This window comes from Siphateles boraxobius, unplaced genomic scaffold, assembly GCF_051911475.1.
Source record: "Siphateles boraxobius isolate OS27281-9 unplaced genomic scaffold, OSU_SipBor_1 41, whole genome shotgun sequence".
NCBI lineage: Eukaryota > Metazoa > Chordata > Actinopteri > Cypriniformes > Leuciscidae > Siphateles > Siphateles boraxobius.
The window spans coordinates 43,485,506-43,507,500 of NW_027509042.1; the positions used below are offsets into that span (position 1 = coordinate 43,485,506).

Here is a 21,995-nt window from a genome sequence, read left to right on the forward strand (position 1 = left end):
TGAAGGATCATGTGACACTGAAGACTGGAGTAATGATGCTGAATATTCAGCTTTGATCACAGGAATACATTACATTTTAACATATATTCACGTAGAAAACAGTTCTTTTGAATTGCAATAATATTTCACTATATTATACTTTTATTACTGTATTTATAATCACATAAATGCAGCCTTGATGAGCAAACAAGACTTCTTTCAAAAAACATATTTCCTACCGACCCCAAATGTATTAACAGTATAGTGTATTTTTATTAATTTGTCTCTCCATTACAGTCTTTTTTTGTTGTTTGTGTAGAATTAACTCTCACTTAACTCTATAGACAAGTTCTCATGGCTTTAACGGAGCAAAAAGCGGTTTGTTTTATCTAGACAAGTCCTGAGTTACACAAAGAGAAGCACTGAGACGTGGACATGTTGTGATCCGCACAGCACTCATTCTGTTCCAATAAAAACACATCAAATATTTGAATGTGTTATAGCCTGACATGCAGTAAAGTTACATGAAAGAAACCAGCTTTACAGCAGCATCGACACACGAGGTCACCAGTCCTCAAAAAAGTCCTGCCTTTATTTTCTTTTCTTTCTCCATTCTGTCACCTGGAGGAGTTTTGGTTCATTGCCACTGTCACATTTTTTCACCTTTGTTGCCTTTGGCTTTTTGCTTGCTTAGTTGGGACATTTAATTTAATGTTCAACAATATTATTGATCTGCCTGCATTGACACCATTATATGAGAACTGAACTGAGCTGGACGATGACATCACAGTTTTCTCCAGAGCGGAGAAACACACCTTTGTTAACTTCAAATTCAAGGAGCTTTCAAGGACTTTCCAGGTCAAAACCCCTCAAATTCAAGGACTTAATGTGGGGACACTTTTTTTGTGTCCAACAACAAACGCTGAGGTACCATCGTAGTAGTTTTGTAAGCGTGTGTATGTCATGGCAATGTTCAACACAAAGTACCTTATGCGGGAAACACTTAATGTAACGCATTAAATGCGCGTAACTAATGTAAATAAATATTTTAGTAATAATATAGAATTTTTGCACAAAATAAATTCAAGCACTTTCAAGGAGCTGTATCTATGTATGTTATTTTCAAACTTTCCAGGGCCTTGAATTTTTTTTCCCAGAATCACAAACTTTCAAGGATTTCAAGGACCCGTGGGAACCCTGTATATAAATATATAAATTAACTAAATTAATAACCTTTTTACAACAAAAATGAACCAACACTGAACTTACTTAAGCTGAACTGTGACGCTATTTTGGTCATATTTGTTGCATTATTTTCCTGTTATCTCAGTAAAGCTGCTGTGAAACAGTCTGTATTGTAAACAGCGCTGTGTGAATAAATGTGTCTTGACTTGACCAGGACTGGTGGGACTCAGTGAAGGGTTTCGGGTCTCACCGGCTGAGTTCGGGGTGGACGGAGAGTTGGCCTGACTGCCGTGTGTGGACACACTCGCTGCGCTCACAGCCGTTCTGGCGGCGTACATGTTGGCTTCTTCCTGGAACTTTCCGATGTTCTTCTTGTATCGGATTCTTTTGTTTCCGAACCAGTTGGACACCTGCCGACAAAAACATCATCAAGACATGTGATTTTAAACAGTGTCCTCTTGAACCTCAAGGATACAAATCATGATGGACTATTAAACATAAAAAAGGGTTTTAGACTGACATTTGCAATGAAGATAAAATGTTACACAGTACGCAAATACATACATAATACTACCGTTCAAAAGTGTGGGGGTGGAAAGATTTTTTTATGTTTTTGAGAGAAGTCTCTTTTGCTCACCAAGATAGCATTTATTAATAGAAATATTGTGAAATCTTATAACAATCATGAATATGTTTTAAACTGTAATTTATTCCTGTGATCAAAGCTGAATTTTCAGCATCATAACTCCAGTCTTCAGTGTCACATGACAAAAGGATGATTTGATGATCAAGAAATATTATTGTCAATGTTGGAAACAGTTGTGCTGCTTCAGATTTTGCAAAAACTGTGATGCATTATTTTCAGGAATCGTTGATGAACAGCATTTATTTGAATTATAAATCCGTAACACTATTTTACAGTGTGCTTGTTACACGTTACATGTAATTTTTTATACTATATTTTATTACTATAAATTATGCATAATTACATGCAACTAACCCTAACCCTATAGTAAGTACATGTAGTTAATTAATACTACTCAAGTACTTAAATGTAGCCTAACTGTAACACTGTAACAAGGACACCTTAAAATAAAGTGTAACCTAAAAATCTTTTGAAACATTATAAATGTTTTACTGTCTCTTTTGATCAATTAAATGCATCCTTGCTAAATCAAAGAAAAGAAAATCTTACCGACCCCAAACTTTTGAACGGTAGTGTATGAGGCAATGCATTTTTTTTAAATCTTATTTGATCTAACTACTAAAATACTTTTTTTTAGGTAGTAGGGCGTTTTCTTTCGATTAATTAATGATGGTGGAAGCAATTAGATACTGACAACTGTAAATATTGACTGTTTATACGCATTTTAGATAAGCTAGCATTGCAATCAAACTTCTCAATTAAGCCAATTTATAAGGTGATAGTTTTAAGACAAAACTACAGTACATCATTCTCATCATGTAGCAATAAAACGCACAGAAAAAGCACCAATTACACAATCAATGTTCATCATTTGATAAAAAAAAGTTTACATTACTGCTAAAAAATAAGTGGCTGGTCGATGTCACAACAACGATGGATGTTATGGACAGAACATGTGATGGACAGAAGGAGAGAGGTCTAACCACACACACACACACACACACACACACACACTAACATAAGACTAAACCGATCACTTATACCAATCTCAGTATGTCAGTGTGTGCTGGCAGCAATGATCACAGCACACACTGACAGCAATCACTCAACACACACACACTAACGCCCATTACTGCTAATACACCAGCGGATGAGGCTCTGTGCTAATGATAAACACCATTACGATGAAAAGCTAATCAATCCTGCGGCTAAGCTTCCCGTTCCCGCGAGAGGCTAAAGGTGTTTCTATATTACAAACGGCGCGGCGGTCATCACTCATCCCCGCGAGCCTGACTGAAAACCAGGCCTAAATGCATCATACAATCATTTCAGATAAATTTATTAAATAGTTTAGAATGCATTATGCATTTAGCGCAGCAGATGAAAAATGCTAAGAGGCATGCAGTGCCGTGCTGCAAATGATTTTGTTTTCCAGTTGCATGAGGTTGAACTCACGTGAGTATTACTGATATATTTCACATGCAAAACAGGTTGAATCAAACATCGGCTGTGTCTCAAGATGGCGTGTTTGGACATCATTGGAAAGTGTGCAATAGAAATTCTAAGGTATTCTTTGAGATTGCATGGTATATGAATATGATAGACATTCAGAACAATGCTACACTGAATAGTAAAGAACCATGATATCACTATCACTGAACTATGATGTGTTTTTGTGGGTGTAATATTTGAGGAATGAGATGATGAAGGGTTCGTACCTGCGAGACTGTGATGGAACATTTCTTGGCCAGCTCCTCTTTGGCCTCTTCGCTGGGATACGGGTTACTGAGATGGGAGTAGAAATATTCATTCAGGATCTCTGTGGCCTGTTTGTTGAAGTTTCGTCTTTTCCTCCTGTTCAGACAGAAAGAGCGATAGATCAGATGTGCACATCGTGACAGAACTTGTGTGAGTTTGTTTTGTCGCATCATTCCACTTTCATTTGAACGTTACTGTAAATAGGTAATTCAGTTTATAATTACATGCATAATTTCTATCTATTTGTTTACATTATTCTGTGTATCTTTTATATTTTTATTACTGTACTGTTTTGTATTATATTTCATTTGAATGCATATTTTTATCATTTCCTTTTTATTGACTTTATCCCTATTGTGCTAGTTATTCAATGTTAGATAAAGTAGTGCAATTGAAAAATTGGATAACAAATTAAACCTAGCATGAAAAGTACCTAAAAAAACTTGACTTTTCCACCCTGTAACCAAAGTTACTGTAGGAAAAATTATCAAACACTTTTTTGTGCTGTCAAACTATATTTATATTATAAATTATAGTGCTGTCAGATTAATCGCATCGCATCTAACATGAAAGAATAAAAGTTTGTGTATATACATACAGTATATATATATATATATAAACTCACACTAGTTCTATATATACATTTATTAAGAATATATATATATATATATATATATATATATATATATGTATGTGTGTGTGTGATTAATCGATTTGACAGCAGTAATTTTTCTCTTACTTTATGGGGAATATACAGTTGATCAATAATGGCATACCAACTAACTAGTGTAGCTCTTTACTGAGAGATAGCTTGATAAAAACTGAATATGCAACCCTGTAACCCATTTATTTTACTTTATTTTATTTTGATGTTTATTGGAAAACAACAAAACTGCAAATGAATCTCAATCCCAAACAGTAACATGAAATACATAAACTACATGAAACAGGACGTTTAATATTTAGTTTGACCTCCAGAGATTGATAACTTAAGGAAATAAGAAAGATAAACTGCCTTCCTATTTCCACAGGATAAGGCGCATATTCCTGAAAAAGTGCCAGATGAATTCAAACGAGCAAAGACAAATTCTGCAGGCAGATGGAAAAGAGGAATAAAGCAGACCGCACACATACTCGAAAGTGAAGAGCTTTAAAACGACAGTAAATTGAGCTTTGGGTGCCAATGAATTCAACCTCCTCTCGGCATCACTCATCTGTGGGTTAAGAGTGTGCGGTTGGAGCTCGTCTCAGGGGGTTTTACAAATGCAGCACTGAAGGGTGAGCCGATTTCCTCCCCGAAACCCCTCTTCACTAAATGCAAATGAGCACAGCATGGTCTCAGCCGAAGAGAGGATTAATCAGAGGAACTGAGCATGCTCCAAAGACACAGAGAATGGGTTCGGAGTGCTGGAAGGAAACATGAAGCTCATTTAAATGTTATGCCTCCGACTCCAGGCTTCCAGTGCGATTTATCCGCAAAGAAATGTATGCAAATCCCAGGCACGTTTCAAAGAGAACAAGCGATTACATTGAAGAAGGGATGGACTCAACACGGCAAAGCGTGTGTGGGTTTGGATGCGGCCCTGAAAGCGCGAGTCTGGGGAAGGAAGGATCAGGAACGGGAAAACACATGTGTAAACAGTAAACAGCGGGAGCGTTTGTTGACATGGACGTGGTAGTAACAAGCTTAGCGCTTAAAGCGCGTGGAGAAGAATGCGTTAGAAAAGCGACACACTGACCTGGCGTCGAGGAAGCGGGACCTGAGGATCATCACCGCCTCACAGGTGCTCTGCTTCAGCTGCATCTGGATGGAGCTGAACTTGCGGTGGATGATGCCCACCATGCGCTCGATCTCTTTGGGCGAGATGGGCCGTGTGCGAGACTGTTCCCTCAGCAGGTTCATCACATGGGTCGTGAACTCGTTACACGCCTGGACAGAGGCAGACAGAGACAGATGCATGTTACTAGAATAATAATAATAGTACGGTTATTTTTTATAGCGCCTTTCAAGAACACAAGGTCGCTTCACAAAATAATACAATCAGTTGACAGACAAAGAGACAAGCAATCTGCTTATTATAACAATCAAACAAGCAGCAGATAGAGACAACCAATAGGAGAAGTTATAGAATCGAAGAAATATACATTTCGATAAAAGTAAACATGTAACATAAAAAATGAAAAAGTGGAAGACTTCACAGCGTTATCACAAGTTATGGTTTAAAGTGACCTCTTAAGGGGCTCATTTATTGGAAAATTACACACACACACACACACACACACACACACACACACACACACACACACACACACACACACACACACACACACACACACACACTATATCATGTGTGTGCAAACATACTTGGCAATAAAACTCATTATAATTCTGATTTTAAAAAAAGTTTACTGAGATGAGTCAGGACATTTATTGAAACTAAGCTATAAAACAGACTCTTTCAGTAATTATATGTTATGACATCACAAAGGTAAGCTCATTAACATATGAACGCCCACAGTTACATATCAACAACAATTCAGTATTAGGCAACTTTTACGGCAGTAACTCTTTTCACTCATTTTACAAGTAAAAACGTTAGCCAATCACAACACAGCTCATACAGAAGCAACAGTCGTCTGGTTAACTCCAATGATCAGAGCGGATGAAGAAAGGTTGAGACAAACCCTTGACTAACTTTATAAATGTACATTTTATTCAAAATATATTAAGACCTTATTTCTATTTTAAAATAAATGCTGTTCTTTTGAACGTTCTATTCATCAAAGAATACTGAAAAAACATTACACCAAAATATGAAGCTGTTTTCAACACTGATAATAATCAGAAAAGTTTTGTCATATTAGATAGAATGATTTCTGAAGGATCATGTGACACTGAAGACTGGAGTAATGATGCTGAAAATTCAGCTTTGATCACAGGAATAAATTACATTTGAACAATATATTAGATACAATACATAGAAAGCCGTTATATGAAATACTAATATTTCACAATATTACTGCTTTTATCAGCAAATATCAGCCATAATAATAAATACAATTATATCTAATTATGACGTCAATATCTCTGCATTCATATTCCAGATCCACACGTGAATCCTGAATGAAGATACAGAATATGCTAGAGAATGTGGATGCTGTTTAATGTAGTGATGTCCATATAACTCATTAATCTCTCGAGCCCTCATTCCTCCTGAGCAGATCCTTCTAGAGTTCATTAATCACGCATAAATATGAGTCGTTGCGCTCTCAATATTGTGACTTAATTCAGAAATGGCCTCATTGGCGTGAGATTGTCATTACTCACAGAGAGACACAAACAGATGAGTAGGAGAGTAGAGCGTGTCAGGAGAACCGGGGCTCATGGGAAAACGACAACAACAGTTACGGAAGGGATGATGAAGGACGTTTTGGGTCTTGTGCTGGGTGGTCCGTGTGTGTGTTTGTGCTCGTCGATGACAAATATGAATATGCTTTTGTGAACAAACACACAGAGGACACCTGGCCCTGTCCCAGAATGCATTTCAGTATATCACCTCTCCTATGTCCCGACCGTTCATCATCACAGATGGATCTACTGTCCGACCACGCCGAGAGCCGCTACAGCAGAGACTGAGGGCCCTATTTTAACCATCTAAGCGCATGGTCTAAAGCGCACGGCGCAGGTGCACTTAGGGTCGTGTCTGATGGGACAAATGGTCGGCGCCCCCGGTGCATGGTCTTAAAGGGTCGTCACTATTCTCTTAATGAGTAATGTGTGTGTATTAGGTTTTACGTGCAATAAACCAATCTCCCATTCCCTTTAAATGCCAGTTGTGCTCACCCCATGGCGGATTCGCTACTTACACGGAGGAATTTGCAAACGGAAAGACTGAACGCTTCTCTATCGAGGAAACGGATCTGCTCGTGCGTGAGGTTAAAGGTTAAAGCACAAGCATCTACGGGACAAGCTGGATTACACCATATCTTTATGTACACAATAATAATCTTTACATTGTAATTCTTTTATTTTTAATATTTGGCATGTTTGTGTGCCCTGTGTGTGTAATAAGCAGATTGTGTGTGTATGCGCGTTATGGACCCGCCTATAGGTGGATATCAATAATGCGCCCTTTAAAGGTACAATATGCAGGATTTTTCGCCACCAGGGGTCGCTAACCTCTTACAATAACAAAGGCGTATACTGATGACGTATATTCCACATTAAGCTGAGTTATGGATCTTGTCGACAAGCTGATGGATATTTTATGGATGAGTGAATACTTTGATGTTTTTAACATGACTGTGGTGTGAAGCAGGGCACGATTGCTAGACGTATACCAGCGCCACACGCAATGTGAGTCCCGCGGATATAAAGGAATAAGGACATTTCATTCTACCGAACTACACGCAAGTGAAAGTCAAAGTGAAAGTGAAAGTGACACGTGATGGCCAAGTATGGTAACCCATACTTGGAATTTGACCTCTGCATTTAACCCATCCAAGTAAGTGGACACACATTAGGAGCAGAGTAGTGAGTACTGAGTAGTGAACATACACACACTGCAAACATGGATACACACACCCGGAGCAGCGGGCAGCCTTGAGTGGCGCCCGGGGAGCGATTGGGGGTTAGGTGCCTTGCTCAAGGACACCTCAGTCATATTCCTGCCGGTACTGGAATCAAACCAGCAACCTTTGGGTCACTAGTCCAACTCTGTTACCATTAGGCCATGACGAATCAAACTTGAGGTAATGCAGCGCTGTTTCACTTGCTCTAACGTTAACAGTTACACTATCACACTAAACGGCATTTGAGTGTGTTGAATGTTGTTAGTTAGGTTGTGTGTTGGCTATATGAGACTAAGTACGTTAAGCTAGATCAACATTAGAATAGAATACAGATCATATTCTAACATTTCATCATGTTGAACTAAATAACATTGATTAACATTGATAACATTAGTTTTATGTACATTTGCTCACCTGTCTAAAAGTACATGCAACACTCGCGTCTCTGTCGAGTAGAAGTTAGTCGTAGACGTGGAGCTCTCGGCATCTGGAAAGATGTTCGTTTTAGTCCTCTTTTTGTCTCAAAGTCTGCTTGCCATGATCCAAAATGTTTGAACAAAACAACAACAGCGTGAGCGTCCTGCTAGGCATAACGGGCCAGTTGTCCACGTTTGTCGCCATGGTTACTATGGCAGTACGAGGTCAAACCTGGAGGACACCGAGGCTAACGCGGATATGACGTCATTGACTGGCGACTCCTCACCCCTGCTCACACGCCCCGTTTCCTTGGTTAAAATCGCAATTTTCTCACGATTTACAAATTGTTTGAAACATTTGGAATATTGTAAGTAATCAACTAAACAAAATATATAACATTGACCTAGTGGTTTTTGGATGTTTTACTGCAAAAATCCTACATATTGTACCTTTAAATAACAAAAAAAACTGCGCCATTGACCAGGTTTCAGTTGGTCAATGGCACAGTTTATTTCAGTTCCTTAAAATAGCAACGCGCCAACAATGCACCTGAACACTCCTCGTTTTCAGACCAGCAGCCCTTTGGCGCAAATGCATTTGCTATTTAAACAACGAGGCGCAGGATGTGAAAATGAAAACTGTGTCAGACTGAAACCAGCAAAAAACACTTGCGTCGCGCCTGATGCTGCATCGCGCAGGTCTATGATAGGGCCCTAAGACTCTCGCTTAAACATGAGTGATAATCATGTTGATGCTTTCTTTAACATTGAGCAATTAATAACCTACAGCAGCCTGATATAAGAAGCACTTCTGTACAATTCACACACATTCCTTCAGGAATTTACTTAATAATTAATAAATTTATAATTTAAGAGAGATTCTAAACAGAAAGTTTAATTTCAAGCCATTGGATTATCACATTTCCGGAATATAAATCACATTTTTATCATCTGAAACGTGCTGCTTATATTCCATAGACACTTAGTGCAATTAAGTCAAGCATGCAAAACGTGCAGAAAGCGCAGGCTTTTGGCTTCATGCCGACTGAAAGACGTTCATGAGCTCACGTTTATTTGTATCGCGCATTTCACACACGCCGGCAGATTCAGTTTCGCGCGAAATAAGATTGGTTTAGGCATGGCATATATGATAAATGTTGTTTATGATGAATGATACGTTTTATAGTTTTCAATCATGTTTTGTTCTGAATACTGTTATATGTAAAAGATGTGTTGTGGAATGAGTGGAACTAAAATACATATTTATAGTGTTCATAATGTTTGTAAAATTGTCATTTTATTTACCAGTATTTTACATTGTCATAATAGTGTGTGACTTTTACACTGATGTGATTATATCTGTGTTTTTCTGCTGTCAACAAATGCAATTTTGACCTTACTGGCAGGTGCGACTCATTTCCGGAGAATACAGTATTTTCAAAGTATAACGAGAAATAATTATATTCACTATGAAAAATTCCAAGACTTTCTAAGATTTTAAGAGAATCAAGATAATATGGAACCATTTGATAAAAATACCAGTACCAGTTATTAACTAAAACAAAAACTATTAAAAAGATTGCTGAAAAATACAAATATTAGTTAATGTTGCATTGGCAATAAGCTGAAATAATTTGTTGTCGTTCTTGTCTCGTGTTCCTTGTTCCTATTTCCCTCCACTCATCAGTCAAAATGGACACTAACACTATCATCACTGTTCACCGTTTAGTGAATCATCTCTGTGTATTAAGCGCCTGTGTTCTGTTCAGTGTCCGGTAACGTCTATGTTAAGTGTGTGTTGCATCAAGTTTGCCTGTCTGTTGGTATATTATTATTAAAACCTCGTTTTGGAATATCTTCGTCTTCTTCGCCTGTTTGTCACTCTGTGACAAAAATATTGATATAAAATACAATAACACAGGCAAACCCTAACCTAACCTACTTCCGTGAACATTTCTGTAGTAGTTCAGATGAAGAACAGTATTTTCTGCAGTGCTATTGAATCTACAGAAGTGATGCTTCAGCAGAGTTGTGCGCTTGAGGTCTGAATCCAATGTGATGAGACAGAAAGACTCTGACTCTGTGAAATGATACAACAAGACAACAAATAGCCGAAGCGTCTTTCTGTTGCACTGTCCTCTCCAGCTGCACGCTACAGCAAACACACAGCGCGAGATCAGCGGTCTGATTCATCAACCAATGAGGCCTTCTGTTTAATCAATCAATTAAAAGCCTCAGAAATATGCCTGGAACTCATGAGTAAATGAATCGATCTGATGACTCACTCACTCAATGATTCAGTCCAAATGAACGGTTCTTAAAAGAATAACAAAATTCTGTAGCACGTTATTTTACTGTCCTGTTCTGCATGTACATAGTATGTGCTTATTATAGTAATTGCAATAACTGGGTAATAACTAGGTGCCTACACCTAATTTAACCCATGTAGGTACCTTATATTACCTTGTACTTACTTGGGTAAGTACACTGTAAGTACATGTACTGTTAAATAAAGTGCAACCCAAAATGCAAGCATTCTAGCATTCTGAAAACTAATAATGGCTTAAATCAGTGTTTTTAGTAATTTTAGTATTATTTTTATATACTATTACAGTTTACAATCTAATAAAATTAGCTTTTATTTTTATACGGTCAGTTTTCATTATTTTTTTTTTACATTTTTAGTCATTTGTCTTTTTTGATATATTATTACTTCTATTAAATTTATTTATTTAATTTCAGTTGTATTTTTTATTTATTTTATTTAAAGTTAGCCCTTTCAGTGCTTCAACTCAAACTAAACAAAAAATAAAAATGTTTCCTTGGCAAGTTTTCATCATATTTTTATATCTTATGTTATTTCAGCTTTATTACAATTAACAAAAATGTTTTAATAGTTTTACTTTTTGTTAATGATAATAATAGGGATGCAAGATACTGTATATCGGCAACCATATCAGTATCGGGCCGATATATGGTCATTTTGAATGTTTATAACCTGATTTGGCGGTTTTATTAAAGCCGATAAATAATGGATCATTTCCTTCAGCTGAGACACTTCAGATGCGCACTGTTCACTATGATGGTTTTGAACTGCTGGAAATATGATTGGAATCACTTCAAAAAAGGAAAATATAGTTATGTGCTGTCATATAGGCAACATAAAAATATAATAAAAACATCATTATACTGTGCTTGGGACATGGCTTTTAATAGTGAGACTTTGTTTTTGTAATCAGGCTCCCAAAAATTATATAAAACTTGGATTTAGATTTATCAGCCAATATATCGGTTATCGGCTTACAAATATAAAGAATTATCGGTTATTGGTATCGGTCAAAATTTTCAGTTTCAATTTAATCCTACAGTGGATACAAAACTATATACCAAAAATTATATTTTTTTCTTTAGTAAAGAAAACTGCTTTAAGTGTGTGCATCCTTAAAACTACTAAAAGAATAGGAGTAATAGGAAGCAGAATCCTTAAATTCCTTTCAATTCAATATTTATTAACCTCCATAACAATTTGAACATTCCCGTGTGCTTCTCGGTTTTCCATGAGCGTGGGAACGCTGGGCTGTCAGTAGCAGCCTCTCAAACATTAAAACGGGAGTGTGTAAGAGCCTCTTTCTGCCAGCAGAGCCTCACTGTAACCCTGCCTTCACCGACAGCATCTTAAACACAGTCTTCACATCATGATGTGATCTGACACATTTTGGGATGGAAATGCTGCCTGCTGAGTTACACTTACACTTACACGCACACACACACACACACACACACACACGCACACACACACACACACACACACACACACACACACACACACACACACACACACACACACACACACACACACACACACACACACACACACACACACACACACACACACACTACATTGAAGAATGACAACGGCAGTCAAACAGATGTTGTACTAATCTAATTTATGAGATATTACAGTCAACATGGAATCAAATGAAACTGTTTACTTCAGCACACGTTGCTGGTGTCACTGCACATCTTTTATTTCTCATCAAAATGCTTTGGTTTTGGTCTGGTTTTGTGTATGTTCTAAGATGATAAAGATGTCAGTGAAATTCTCGTTCATTCAGATTAATAGCATAGTTATTAGGGATGCACGATATATCAGCCACCATATCGGTATCGGCCGATATATGTTCATTTTTTATGTTATCGTTGTCGGCCCAAATTTGGCAGATATATTAAAGCATACATAATGGATAATTTCCTTCAGCTGAGACACATCAGATGTGCACTGTTTGCCATGATGGTTTTGAATTGCTTGAAATATGATTGGAATCAATTCAAAAAAGGAAAATACAGTAAAGTGCAAGTCTGTCATATCGGCTACATAAAATTATAATGAGAACATCATCATAATTGTGTGCTTGGGTCATGAATTTCAATAGTAAGATTTTTGTTTTGTAATCACGCTCTCAAAAATTATATAAAAATTTGGATTTAGATTTAATCTGCCAATATATCGGTTATCGGCTTTCAAATTTAACAGATTATTGGTTAAATTTTCATTTCGGTGCATCCCTAACAGTTATTTAAGCATAGTTTAACTGTAGCATCTCCTGCAAAAAGCTCTCAGAATGCATGACTGATTACTTTGTACAGTATGTGTGATTATATCACATTATTACCATGTTGTTCAGCATGGGAATTTGGCTGTTGGCTTTTGCAGGCTTGCTGACCTGTTCGTATTTCTCCAGCTCGGTGTGGTAGATCTGGCGTATCTGGGAGAGTTTGGCTCTGTAGTCGGAGTGTTCTGCCGAGTTATCGGCACCGACTCCTCCTGAAGCCGCCGCCGCTGCCGCCGCCGCCGCGGATCCGCCGCCTTTCTCCGGCCCGGACACGCCCTCCGCCAGAAGCATGTTGTCCAATCGCATCAGCTGGGCGTCGGGAGGCTCCTCCTCCTGCGCACCACGGATACTCAACACTGGAACCAAACAAGCACATGAAAGGGTTAGTCAAACCAGAGACTTCAAAGGGGACATATGTGACCCTGGACCACAAAACCAGTCACAAGGGTCCATTTTATGAAATTTAAGCTGAATAAATAAGCTTTTCATTGATGTATTGTTTGTTAGGATAGGACACTATTTGGCTGAGATACAACTATTTGAAAATCTGGAATCTGAAAAAGTTGTCCATTTATGTTCCCGATTTTGCTGCATTCACTCACAACAATAAATGTTTTATAAATTTACAGTAGGAAATTTACAAAATATTTTCAAGGAACATGATCTTTACTTAATATCGTAATGATTTTTGATGTAAAAGATGAGGCCTCTCCTCCTGCGAGCCACAGATACTCAACGCTGGAACCAAACAAGCACGTGAAAAGGTTATTCAAACCAGAGACTTTAAAGGGGACATATAAATAACCCTGCACCACAAAACCAGTCACAAGGGTCCATTTTATGAAATTGAGATTTATACATTATCTGAAAGAAAGCTGAAAAATACGCTTTTCGTTGTTGTATGGTTTGTTAGGATAGGACAATATTTGGCTAAGTTACAATTATTCGAAAATCTGGAATCTGAGGGTGCAAAAAAAAATCTAAAATTCAAACCAGAGACTTTAAATATACCGAGTTTGACACGACGGGTCCGACCTCATCGATCCACAGAGAATCTGCTCTTCCTGATAAATTTCCTTTGAGGATAAGGTTATTCAAACCAGAGACTTTAAAGGGGACATATCAAGAAAATCTGACTTTTCCCGTGTTTAAGTGCTATAATCGGGTCCGCTGTGCTTCTACCAGTCCTGAAAATGTGACAAGTGAAACCCAGTAACTTTGTTTGGGTGAGTCTTTCTCTGCAAGCATGTCAAAAATAGAGCCGATCAGATTTCGCTCTCCTTCTGACGTAGGAAGGGGAACTTCTTATAATGTTACCGGCCCTTAATCTGCACGTTTACACACACAGAGCCGCCATTTGTTCAGTGTAACCAGTTCTAACACAATGGCAAAAATTCCAGCAAAGCCTGTAAACTGTCCTGTCATTGCTGCAGACGAGCACTGAACACTATTTGAACTGTGTCAACTTGTGTAAAAGTTAAACATGACGGTACATGCAAGTCGATGAGAGGAATCAATGTCAACTCCACAACAACTATGTATGCATCCATTAACCATTCAGAAACGTCCATGTGCGTCTAAAAGTTGTGAGTCTCTCCTTTCACCTTTAATATACCGAGTCTGACACGACGGGTCCGACCTCATCGATCCACAGAGAATCTGCTCTTCCTGATAAATTGACTTTGGGCCCGAAAACAAAAACTGGCCAAGGCTGCAGTTGACTTTGCCAAGATGTATGATGATATAATAAAACTTCATCTAATCATATCATGAGCTTCCCACTCAGCGCAGTAAATCTCAGTGTGAGTATCCCTGCGCTCTCCTGCTTTAACACTAGAGGGCCTTAGTGTTTCTATTTTACATCAGATTGACCAGCTGATCTTCAGTATTAAAACACAGACACACTTGACCATAGACTGGACACACACTAAACATACAAAGAACAGGAAATAAACACACACTCAATTAGTTCTCCAGTGAAATCAAGTGCTCTTTAATTCATATCATAAAGAAATTAACTATTTCATAAAGAAACTATTATTTTTTTGTCACTTCAATTGACTATGTATATAAATATTTGATATCTTACATAAATATCACTATACAATATAATATTATATACATGATACTATTTACTATAAGATACTGCAATATTATCATTATTATGTAGGACTTTATTACTAATCACATGATGTTTTTCACTCTATTTTTAGTACCAGTTCAAATTTGAAATGCAAATGAATGCCACATCTCAATATGAATTCAGGGACTGGAGTGTAGAATATGAAAGGCTTTCTCAGTTCAGCAGAGAATGGCACACAATCCTGCTGCCAGGTTTGATCTTCCTTCCATTTTAATTATCAGTGACATTCTCCTCTCTCATCCAACGTCACATCCAGTTAGCGAGTCAGAGGTAGATGTAGTAATTTCCTCATAAGTTCTGACACATGGGCAAAAAAAAACCCCGACATTGAGACTTCAAGATTAACGCTGATTATGGGGCAATGCATTGTCTGGGAGTGAAAGGAAACGGGGAGGAGAACACTTCATTAATCCAGAGACAAAGCCCGTGCACTGGAGCATTAACCCAGACCACTGCGGCCCGGTGAGAAACAGGCCGGCTGCATGGCCATCGGGAGGGGGAACGGGACTCTCACCTCCTCTTTAAGTCAAAATGCAAATGCAAAAACTGTTGGCGAGCAGGAAAGGTCAAGAGTTCACGACTCGGGCCCAGCGGGAGCCAGACTGCGCAATTCTGTGTTGCTGAGCTTCGAGAAACATCCTGTTTCATTAACCAACATGTTTCATCCAACCTGAAATGGTGGCATGGCTTCAGATGGGGAGAATCTCACAGCCTATGCAGATGACATGGATTAACATCATGTGTCTGAGTGACCAAAAATATAATAAAATCAAATAAATAACATCAAATATGACATGATTAACATCACATGTCTGAGAGACCAAAAATAAAATAAAATAAAATAAAAATTGCCATGGATTAACATGTGTCTGAGTGACCAAACAATTTATAAAAAATACATAAAATAAAATAAAATGAAATAAAAACAAAAAATTGCATGGAGTAACATCACATGCCTGAGTGACCAAAAATAAAATAAAATATAAACAAAAATAAAACAAAATAAAGTAACATTAAAAAAAATAAAATAAAAAAATAAAAATTGTTAAATATAACAAAATAATAACATGAAATAAAAAACTACAAAATAAAAACATGAAATAAAACAAAAAAAAAAAACAAAATAAAATATTATTAAATTAAATAACAAAATAAAATAACATTAAATAAAACTGAAAGAGACTTAAATAAAAACAACAACATAAAATAAAACAAAATAACATGACATACAACAAAATAACTTTAAAATGAAACAACAAATTAATATAATATATATTTTTTTTAATTTAAAAAATAACACGACGCCTTTGAAAAACGAATGCCCGGGTAATGTAGGATAAGTTTTTATTGAGTCTGTGGAGTTTTTTTTCACACATTCTATCATCCGTCAGGTGAAAATTGTAAATCTGATCTGCTATTAAAGTAACAGTACACCTCTGATTAAGACACACTTTGAGGAATCATTCATATCTGGAGCACAACACTACTCAACATATCGCAGGTGTTTCTTATCTGATACAGCTCCTGTGATTTCACTCGACTACTGAAAAAACACACAGCAGAATGTAACGTGGTTTGCCTGTAGTTCACAACTCATAAACAGCACATTAAAGATCCCCAGTTCATTAAAGCATTAAATCGAACCGGTTACTGTGAATGACTGTTAGTTGTGTCATAACCTGGAAGTTTCTAATGCACTGAGACACTCTGAGCAAGAACTCTCAAGTTGATTTCCTAAAAAATGAGAATAAGGATCCTATCACACAAGTTTAGCACATGTTTTACGGCACTTTTAGAAGTAAAAACATAGACTGTGAGCACAAGGGAGTCTTGACAGAAACTCAAGGCCAACAGAATTCCTCCCAACGTTATAAAACGTCTAGACTGTCAAGCGAAAATGGAACATAAAAATTCCCCCGTTCACGAAACGATTAGCTTTCCCTCTGCCAAGTCCCGGTTTCACATTCACGGGTGTTTATTTTACTTGGCTGGATGAATCTCCACCATCAGTCTGTTAAAACCAAAAGCTGTTTGGCCCGTGATGGACACAGAACGAAAAACCCAGAGCCAAACGCAATACGATATACACGTTTGAAAGGAAACAAAATGGCACGGGATCAGAAGTCAATGGAAAGAAAAAAGATATTCTGAACATACAAGCATGAAAACCTTTATGGAGAACCATAGCAGTTTCATGAGGTCACATAGAGCAATACTTCAAGTACTATAAAATCAAAAGTCAGGTTTACAAGCATGCTGTAACAGAACGATCTGGCAACATGACAGAGCAGAACCTGATCCTGTTTATAGTTTCGCACGTGTTCGTAAGTAAGGGAGATTTCCTGATGTGGTTTCACCCAATAAACACACGCGGGTCCTGCTGGACTACAGCGTCTGCCGGGACAGGAGGATCCGCCGGATGTCATCCCGCATTGACAGCTGATTGTTACCCAGAGCAAAAGACCAAACATGGAGAGACCAGCTGCTCTTCATACAGCCGTCTGCACACACTGGACACGCATACATCAACCAATCAAACGCTGTCTTTTTCAATGGGTTATCCTGCAATGGATTAAAACAGGAACGTATGATGTCGTGCTTAGGTGTAATAAAATAAAATAAAATAAAATAAAATAAAATAAAATATTTTATGAAGAAAATGATTCAAGAAAATGATTAATGCTAGGTGTAATAAAATAAAATTAAATTAAATAAAATGAAATAATGAAATGAAATAAAATAAAATATTTTCTGAAGAAAATGATTCAAGAAAATGATTCATGCTAGGTGTAATAAAATTAAATATTTTCTGAAGAAAATGATTCAGACTCTAGGCTTGCAAAACAATAAAATAATATTTCTATATATCTTCTGAAGAAAATGAGTCAGACTCTAGAAAAGAATAAGGAAAAAAGAAAAAAAGTATTTGCAGAACAAAGTCAGAGAAAAATACCAGAACAACTCTCCTCAACAAGCCGTGTGATTTGAAGAGTCATTCATATTCGTAGCACAAATAGTGTGGGACAGGTGCTGAAGTTTAATATATGGGGTTTGGGTTTGTCCAAAAACTGTTTTAAATGAGCTCCATTTTCTAATTATTTCCTTTATTTCTTTTCCATTGATGGATTGCACTTTAAATAACAGTCTTGTGTGCACTTACTTACAATTGACACTTGGCTGAAGAGTCAGACCGCACAGATAAACCGCACGCAGGAATATCCAACAAGACCACGTCTCACCGAGACAAATGATGATTTATTTATCTCTCTCGTAAACTAGAGCACATAATTAAAACCACTGAATGGATTATCTTAAATAAATACAATTAAGCGGAATGAGGGGAAAGGATCCTGCATGCACAGAATGGGCTTGGCTCTGGGTCATAATTACACGACTCACTGAAGGCCACTTTACTCCATAATGGCAGGCTAATTGATTCCTGCTAATATTTTCCAGTGTCGGAGCTGCATGATTCCTTCCAGCAGGACGGCGTGGACCAGATAGCTTAACGCCTCGGAGAAAAGACATCTCTAGCCTTGTTAACGCCGTTTTCTCGTTTATCTCTAGGAGAAGCTTTTTCCTAACCATTTTCACTGCATTCAGAACCAACTATCTCTGAGATGAATCACATTACAACACTTCATTTGATGCGGACAATCAGAGAAAAAGACTATATGTGAGATTTATACATCATCACAGCTTTCCATCGATGCATAATTTGTTAGGATAGGACAATATTTGGCCGAGATACAACTATTTGAAAATCTGGAATCTGAGAGTGCAAAAAAAGTCTAAATATTGAGAAAATCGCCTTTAAAGTTGTGAAAAAAATGTAAAATGTTGCTGCATCCAATCTAAATCTATTTTTTTAATATATTTACAGTGAGAAATTTACAAAATATCGTCATGGAACATGATCTTTACTTAATATCCTAATGATTTTTGGCATAAAAGAAAAATGTATCATTTTGACCCATACAATGAATTGTTGGCTATTGCCACAAATATACCCGTGTGACGTATGACTGGTGGACGTATGACTTTGTGGTCCAGGGTCACATATATGTACTTCCTTTATGAAGGAACAAGCAGCTAATCTCATGAATCCCATAAAACTATTGACCATAAGTCCTTCATTAAGATATGAGATCATGAATCGTGCAAACATCTCAGTCTAGACATTTACTTGACATTACTGAAGATTTACTCTGCTTGCACTTGTTTTGTCAGCTGTTGCAAGTTACATCCCACATGCATAACAGGAATTATATCTGCAAATAGCAAAATCAGGCTTACTTTCCCAGATCTGCGTTCAGAAGGTCAAGGAGATTGGCTGGTTTTTACTTGAGCCACCAAACCTTAGCATCAGATGTTCAATTCAACAGATTGTTAGAACCGCTACAAAACAAATGGGAGTTCGTGACATTTGCTCAAGCCCACAGCATGTGGCCTTTTACAAATCAAATCAATATTTAATAAAAACCCAAGGCCACAGGCTGACCAGACAATGGATTTTTTCCTCCATTGGCTTGTTTATCGGAGACGATATGTTTAATTTCCGAGAAACCGAGTAGTGTTATTGGAAGAAAGGCACATGCAGGATTTATGCACCTTTTCTCAACGTGGCTCCTCTCCAAAAGCCTTGCATTTTTCTTTTTTTTTCCCCAGCATGGAAGGATGTTTAGTACTCGGAGTTCTCTGCATTTTCCATTAGCCAAACATCAAGTGGTTCTGCTTCAAGCCACGGCTCCCGCAGATACTGAAATATTAATTGAACTTCTATAAAAGGAGGCGGCGATGACTCCAGCTGAACCCTGCGACTGCGGCCCCGTCTTACTTCAACAAGCACAAGACACAAATGACACTTTGAGACTAAATTATGTGTCCAACAGGACAAAAGGAGATCATCTGCAACTGTAGATTCAGCAGACACCTCCCTAAATCTCAAGGTTTCTTCTTGCACCAAAAACAGACAATGGAAGCTTTTTTCCACCACAGAATGAAAGATACGAAAGGTAATTGTGACTTTATATCTTGAATTCGGACTTAATAACTTCCAATTTTGAGTTTACAACTCGTAATTCTCACTTTGGCTTCGTTCCAATTCAGAGGCTGGATTCTTCAAGGCCGAATGCGTCGCAGCCTACAAATGTGTCCTTCGTTCCCCAAGCTGCGAATGATAGAACAAGTGGATCCTTCTCAGCCTATCCCAAGATTTATTGCGCACCAGTTAAAACTGGATTTGTTTTACGGAACATGACGAATTTCACTGTTAAATGTAAGAATTAATTTTTCGCAATTGCGAATGTATAACTCGCAATTCTGACTTCACTTATATAACTTGCAATGAGTTGTATTCTGACTTTATTTCTTGTAATTGACTTTTTGTCAGAATTGCAAGTTTATTTCTCACAATTCGGGCTTTATAACTTGCAAGTACGAGTTTATAATTTTGACTTTAGTTCTCTCAAACTTTTTCCTTTATTTATCATAACTGCAATTCTAGTTTTTGCTTTTTGCCAGAATTGCAAGTTTATTTCTAACAAATTAAGACTTTATAACTGGAATTGCGAGTTTATATCTCACAATTCTGAGAAAAAAAGTCAGAATTGTGAGTTTATGTCTCGTAAATGCAAGAAATAAAGTCAGAATTGTATTTCTCGCAATTGTGAAATAAAAACTTGCAATTCTGTTTCTGTCTCAGAAAAATATTTTTTCTTTTTTCTCATAATTAGTCAGAATAAAGTCAATTATGACTTTATTTCTCACATTTCTCCCAACTGTGAATGTATAACTCACAATTCTGACTTTATTTCTCGTAATTGTGACTTTTTGTCAGAATTGGAATTCGCAATTGCGATGAGTTTTTTTTTCTAATAATTGCAAATCTTCGCAATTCTGATTTTTTTTCTCGCAATTGCGAATTTATAACTCAAAATTCTGACTTTATTTCTCACATTTGCGAGAAAGAAAAATATTTTTGTCAGAACTGTGTTTATATCTTGCAATTCAGATTTTTTCCTCAAATTTGCGAGTTTGCATCTCATAATTGTAAGAAATAAAGTCAGAATTGTATTTCCCGCAAGACATACTTTACTTTTATCCTGACAATATTCTTTCCTCTGACACTCAAAATTAAATAGGCTGTTTTAACGGCCAGAAGTTGCACAAACAATAGTATGATTGACACTTACTGTACGACTTGCCATTTTCTGAAACTCAAAAACTGTCAAAAATCATCCCTCCTAGTTTAAGTTAGGATGAATGTGCGAATCTACATTATTTTCTAAAATTAACAAGTCGGTAGGTGTCTAAACGATTACAGTAATTGACTAAAAAACAGCTAGACGGAATGAAACAGAATGCAACAGAACACAATTTTTTACTTGTCATAAAAACACATTTATGGCATTCACTTATTTTTCTGTCAAATTGGAGTAAGAAATTCACGAGATTATATCCATGTCAGTGGTCTGACAGCAGGATCAGTTTCCTCACGAAATAATTCAGCTCTGAACGGAACGGCAGTTCACATTTCTTATCCCGTATGATTATCCGCGGATAACACACGGCTGTCAATATCCGGAAGAACACGTAATCCTCGGCGAATGTATGCAGGCGTGTCAACAGAGGCGGTTGTCATGGAGATTCTCTCAGCTAGGAGGGAGAGATGCTGATGTTGA

The 21,995-nt window shown here is 37.2% G+C and overlaps 1 protein-coding gene across 4 annotated transcripts in view; it reads right to left on the bottom strand.

Moving 5' to 3' along the window:
- pbx1b (pre-B-cell leukemia homeobox 1b) overlaps window positions 1–21,995 on the bottom strand; it is a 95,720-nt gene that overhangs the window by 7,663 nt on the left and 66,062 nt on the right. For 2 of the 4 annotated variants that reach the window (XM_077199865.1, XM_077199863.1), the window contains exons 3-6: window positions 13,230–13,525; window positions 5,308–5,498; window positions 3,529–3,664; window positions 1,415–1,574 (exon numbers count right to left, since the gene is read on the bottom strand). In XM_077199865.1, the coding sequence (XP_077055980.1) occupies window positions 1,415–1,574; window positions 3,529–3,664; window positions 5,308–5,498; window positions 13,230–13,525 (783 nt within the window). The remainder of the gene's footprint in view (window positions 1–1,414; window positions 1,575–3,528; window positions 3,665–5,307; window positions 5,499–13,229; window positions 13,526–21,995) is intronic. The other 2 variants (XM_077199866.1, XM_077199864.1) reach the window with 1 other exon arrangement.